This window comes from Leucoraja erinacea, chromosome 1 (genome assembly GCF_028641065.1).
Source record: "Leucoraja erinacea ecotype New England chromosome 1, Leri_hhj_1, whole genome shotgun sequence".
Classification (NCBI taxonomy): domain Eukaryota; kingdom Metazoa; phylum Chordata; class Chondrichthyes; order Rajiformes; family Rajidae; genus Leucoraja; species Leucoraja erinaceus.
The window spans coordinates 102,360,477-102,366,476 of record NC_073377.1 but is presented as its reverse complement, the minus strand read 5'-3'; the positions used below and the strand labels follow the sequence as shown (position 1 = coordinate 102,366,476).

Below are 6,000 nucleotides of genomic sequence, written 5' to 3'. Positions count from 1 at the left end.
TGTTAAGGCTTTGATGCTGGACTGTCAGATTTTATGGATTACTGTATGCCCTCATAATTATTCCAACACTTTATTGGCATTCCCCCCCCCCCCCCCCCATGAAACTTATAAGTTTTGAGACGAGTATCAGAAAAACAACAGGTGGGTTTTCAGGGAGAATCAGAAATGGTACCAGGTGAGCACAAAAGCTGGGTCCCTGGTGTGGCAAATATCAACTGGGGATCCGAATTTTGAAATGTTTCTAATTTTCCAGTAAATTATTGTCAGCCATAAAATGCTAGTCTTAACATAACTGTATAGCAAACTGAATTTGCATCCACCTCCAATTGACATTTTGTGCCCATGCATTTCTTTGTTCATAAGGTGAGTGAGACCAATTGGTGAATAACTGCAATCTTTATTGTGCAATTGCATGAAATTGGTTCAGGGATGTGTTTTTTGTACTTACGAAATATATGATTTATAATTAAATCCTCTTTCAACTTTCTTTCCTCATTGCTTAATTCTCCATTAAAAGGAGTATGAGGATTAATTGTTGAAAGGTTCCATTCGGAGTGGCGGCGCGGCTCTGGCTGCAGCGGCTTACCGGCGGTCCCGTTGTCTTTGTGTTTTTTATGTTGTTTATTTTGTTTGGTTAGTTTAGTTTTTTGGTTTTAGCTTGTGTTTTGGGGGGGGGGGGGGGGTTGAAACGGGGTTTGCAGTCTCTCCCTGCGGGGGAATACGACCTTTTTGTCGTATTCCCCTTCTCTGCCTCCGTCTGCGCTGAGGCCTAATGGAGCTGACGACCTCGAGGCTCCGGAGGCAGAGCACCGTCAGGACTCGCTCTGAGCTCGCTCCCGTGAGGGTGGTCCGGCTCAGGGCTGGAAGAGGCTGGGACGCTCCCGTGAGGACGGCCAGCCCGAGGGTGGAACGAGGCTCCCGTCGGAGCGGCCGAGCTCGGGAAGGTGCGGCGCTGGCAGCCCGAGGGAGGTTCGGCGCCCAAGTCGGGGCGGCCCGGTCCGGGGGGAGAAGCGACGCCCAAGTCGGGGCGGCCCGGTCCGGGGGAGAAAGCGACGCCCAAGTCGGGGTGGCCTGGTCCGGGAGAGGTTCGGCGCCCATGCTGGGGCGGCCCGGTCCAGGGGAGGTTCAGCGCCCATGTCGGGGCGGCCCGGTCCGGGGCAGAAGCGACGCCCAAGTCGGGCGGCCCAGTCCGGGGGAGGTTCGGCGCCCAAGTCGGGGCGGCCCAGCCCGAGGCTGAAGACGGCACAGTACTCACGTGAGGGTGACTGGGACGGTGTTCTGGCGGCGGTGGCCTGAGTCCGGGGTTCGGCCGCGGGCCAGCAGCTGTTTCTGCAGGACTGGTGGGCGGCAGCTTCAACCACCCCGGGCCGTGGTGTTTGAGCCGCGGGACTGTTCTTAACATCGCCCGGAGGGGGGGTATCGCCCCAGCGCAGAGGGAGAAGAGGAGGGAAGAGACTGCAGACCTAAGACTTTTGCCTCCATCACAGTGAGGAGATGCTGGGTGGACTCACTGTGGTGGATGTTAATGTGTGTTTATAGTTGTTTTATTGTATTGTATTATATGTATGACTGCTGCAATTTCGTTCAGACTAAGTCTGAATGACAATAAAAGGCTATCTATCTATCTATTTATCTATTGATTCAGATTCAGATTCAACTTTAATTGTCATTGTCAGTGTACAGCACAGAGACAACGAAATGCATTTAGCATCTTCGTGGAAGAGTGACATAGCATATGATTTGAATAAATATTTACATTAGCATTTATACAGACATAGTGTTTTTCCTGTGGGAGGAGTGTCCGGGGGGGGGGGGTGATTGGCTGTCACCGAGGTACGTTGTTGAGTAGAGTGACAGCCGCCAGGAAGAAGCTGTTCCTGGACCTGCTGGTCCAGCAACGGAGAGACCTGTAGCGCCTCCCGGATGGTAGGAGGGTAAACAGTCCATGGTTGGGGTGAGAGCAGTCCTTGGCGATGCTGAGCACCCTCCGCAGACAACGCTTGCTTTGGACAGACTCAATGGAGGGGAGCGAGGAACCGGTGATGCGTTGGGCAATTTTCACCACCCTCTGCAAGACCTTCCAGTCGGAGACAGAGCAGTTGCCATACCATACTGTGATACAGTTGGTAAGGATGCTCTCGATGGTGCTGCATGAAGGGGTGAAAATGGATTGTGGAGCACCTCTTATTAAGTTATTCTTTGGAATATTTATTTATGGCAGCTACTTAACCTGTTTAATATTAGAAGCTTGCTACTTTAGCTCCTTAATATTAGAAACTTGGGCAGGCGGGTTATGATAGTGACACAAAATAATACCCCACCACCATCCTTATTAAACAACTTGGATAGAAATGTTAATTCCACTTTGTGATACTTCATTCATGACAAGTATTTTCTTGCTTTCCAGAAAAAAGTGGATCCATTTATCAGAATATTACAGTTGCCGTACAATTTTAGGACACAGTTCAACAGCGTGGTTGTGTTCACGGAGGTAAGAATTGTACAGCAGTTTAATTTTGATTAGGTTTGGAAGTACTTTGTAATCAAGAATGATGCAAATTCTTGAGTTTCCCCATAGATATTGTGCAAATCTGGATAACACTCTAACACTGCACGAACACAAATGATGTGTGTATTGACTGGTGTTCTGAAATTCTATGATAAATGCGAGAAGGGAGACTGCCAAAATGGAAAAATGAACATTTCAGTTTTGATCTATCTTTTGTTTATGCATAATATCTTTTGTTGACTGCCATGAAGCTGCAAGTTGACTAGTTACCCCATTAAAAATATGGAACTTTTATTATGCTTGTTCTGCTTTTGATTTTGTTGTTCAGGTATAGGATAACCCCGAGGATAGTGTCTCCCAATTAGAATGTACTGAAGATATTTTTTGAAAGACATGCAGATATTGTAGATCTGAAAGAAACGTAGAAAATGCTGGAAACACTCAGCAGATCAGGCAGCATCAGTGGAAAGCGAAGCGGAGTTCATGTTTCGGGTCAAAGATGCTATCAAATTGCATGCAAGATGAAAGTCAAGGGGCTGTCCCACATCGGCAACCTAATTGGCGAGTTAGAAGAGTTTAGGAGAGTTTGAAACAATGTCATGTTGAACACCTCCTTCGACTATGTAGAAGACCTCCTTCGACTATGTTGAAGACTAGCTTCGACTAGCTACTACAGGTGCACAACCTTTTATCCGAAAGCCTTGGGACCAGACACTTTTCGTAATTCAGAATTTTTCGGCTTTTGGAATGGAAGATTTTTAGCGTAGATTTTAACGGCTGGCTCAGTGGTAGAGTGCTCGGCTCATATCCGCAAGGTCGCGAGTTTGCGCCTCGATCCCGGCAGTTACTCGATCGCGAGTTTGAGTCTTCAATGTAGTTTTTGTTTGCAGAATAGGAGAGAATAGGGAGGGTTAGGCTGGGATCATTCTCTGCGAGATAATCTTAGTGCGGGAGACAAGTGTAGGAGAGGTGTACTGACTGTGTGGGCAGAACTTTGGAAGTGATAGCCCACCATTCTCAAAAGCCTCTGTGTCTCCCTGTCCCTCCAACTCCAGAGGAATCCGCTGCCCGATGGGCCGCTATGGCGACAAGTGGCAGTTCGCCCACAGCCCGAGCTGCGCCCCCTCATCCGCAACCCGGGTTCCTCTGGAGTTGGAGCGGGGCTGGGCTAGAGTTAATGCTGGCTGTGAGTCTCTGGGATCTCCGTGCTTGCAGTGGGCCTGGGGGTCGGTGTCCCGATGAGGGGGCGCAGCTCGGGCTGTGGGCAAACTGCCACTTGTCGCTGTAGCGGTGCATCGGGGAGCGGCTTCTGGTGGTCCTGACGTCTCTCAGCTCCTGTCCAGGGGGATGGCCGGAGACGTCAGGACCAACAGGAACCCGCTCCCCGATGGGCCGCTACAGCGACAAGTGGCACTTCGCCCACATCCCGAGCTGCGCCCCCTCATCCGCAACCCGGGTTCCTCTGGAGTTGGAGCGGGGCTGGGCTAGAGTTGCTGCTGGCTGTGAGTCTCTGGGATCTCCGTGCTTGCAGTCGGTGTCCCGTTGGTCCTGACGTCTCCGGTCACCCCTCTGGACTGGAGCTGAGACTGGGAACTGTACCGCCCTTGCCCCCTCCCTCTGCAAATGCAAACAACTCCACAGTTCCCAGTCTCAGCTCCTGTACAGGGGGTGGCCGGAGACGTCGCAGCCCGAGCTGCGCCCCCTCATCCGCAACCTCAAGACCAAGACGCACCTTGCACACCATCAGCTTCGGTCCCTACGGGGAGCGTGTTCCTCTGGAATTCGAACGGGGCTGGGCTGCTGCTGGCTGTGGGTCTCTGGGATCTCCGTGCTTGCAGTGGGCCTGGGGGCCGGTGTCCCGTTTGTCCTGACGTCTCCGGTGATTGGCACTGACCTGCTGGCATCGCCGACGTGAAGACAGTGCAAAACCCCCGCGTCGGTGCAATGGGCGGGGAGCTGGAGAGGGGAGGGAAGGGGTCACACATATGGCCTGGAAGCAGAGGGGTGTAGGTGGGGTGAAACTTAAGGGAGCGACAATTTGCTGCTGCCTGCCCGCTGAGTTAAAACGTTCCCATGCAAGACTCACGATACACTGTGTATCTCCCGCGCAATATACCCTCACCTTCTCTTTTATGAATGGGGATTTGGTTCCCCTTTCTTCGAGGACCGACCGGAGGTTCCGCTGTCACCTCTGTGGGCCGCCCTCGGTGAACGTTTTCAAGGACCTTTCTTCAAGGACTGAAAAAATGTCACTATTCGGAGGTTTTCGTTATTTGGAACTTCGGATAAAAGGTTGTGCACCTGTACTAACTTCGGGAAAATTGGACACCGAATAGTGGAGAGTGAAGACGACCTCTTTAGGCCTCCCTTCGACCTCCCTTCGATTACCTTTGATTACCTATGACTAACATGCCGACCTACTACGACTAAACCTACGAGTGGAAAAAGTATCGATTTTTTCCATGGCGACCTATTTTTACTCGCAGGCATTTTTCAACGACCTAGCTGAGGCCTCGAGTGCACGGGGACTACTCTCGAGCATGAAGGAGAGTTAGATAGACCTCGTGTCGACCATATTGCGAGTATGAGTCGAAGGCAAACTCGCCAGAACTCGTGGATTAGGTCGCCCAAGTGGGACAGGCCCTTTAATTCTGTTTCTGCAAATGCTGCATGCCATGCTGAATTTACCAGGATGTATAAAATCTCTTCCATGGTGGTAATATTGTATCTGAAATACTGTTATTCCTGCAGAATCCAGAAGAAGTTACTGTTGCTCAGCAGCATGGAGCAGATGTCGTGGGAGGAACGGAGCTCATTCAGAAAGTATGTAATAACAAATTTGTATTCATTTTTCACAACTTAAAATGAATGCATCATTAAAAATATTCTTATCATACTGAAATATGAATGAAGCTTGCTAAATGTAGTGATTTTGTTTTTAGAATGACATGATTGAGAACCATCCCAGTTATAACATAGACTTTGGAGCACAGCACAAAAAAACTGTCTCTAGAGCTATCACTGTTTAGGGACCATTAGGGCCTTCTTTGCAGGTTGTGTCTCCTTAAAATTCGCTTGGTGCAAATCAGTCAATGCCAGGAGAGCAACAGTTTTGGAGAGAAATAGGTTTTGTGGAATATTAAGTGGAAGAGAACTAGCTTCATCTACGACCGAGTATTCCCAGCATGACTCTCAAACATGATTTGTTGTTCCTCTGTCATGTGGGTGAGTACTCTTTTGAAAAATAACTTTTACTTTTGAAGAGTACTTCAGATATGTGCTGACTGATTTCCCACATGTGACGATTGAGAGGGGCTGTCTTTCCCCAGTGCACATGCCTCTGCATTCTTTGAGCAGTTGTTCACACTCCTCACCCCTGACAATGGCATTATCGTCTTTCCCTTTTAATTGTGGGTCCATTACTTAGGGGACCTTTGGATTTGGGAGTTAAGATCGATAGTTATTGCAGGTCTCTGCTTTTCTGGAGAGGT

At 49.6% G+C, this 6,000-nt stretch overlaps 1 protein-coding gene across 1 annotated transcript in view; it reads left to right on the top strand.

Moving 5' to 3' along the window:
- Nucleotides 1-6,000, top strand: part of mrpl1 (mitochondrial ribosomal protein L1) — a 30,914-nt gene that overhangs the window by 11,732 nt on the left and 13,182 nt on the right. The window contains exons 4-5 of the mRNA XM_055640309.1: nt 2,408-2,491; nt 5,261-5,332. Of these exons, the coding sequence (XP_055496284.1) occupies nt 2,408-2,491; nt 5,261-5,332 (156 nt within the window). The remainder of the gene's footprint in view (nt 1-2,407; nt 2,492-5,260; nt 5,333-6,000) is intronic.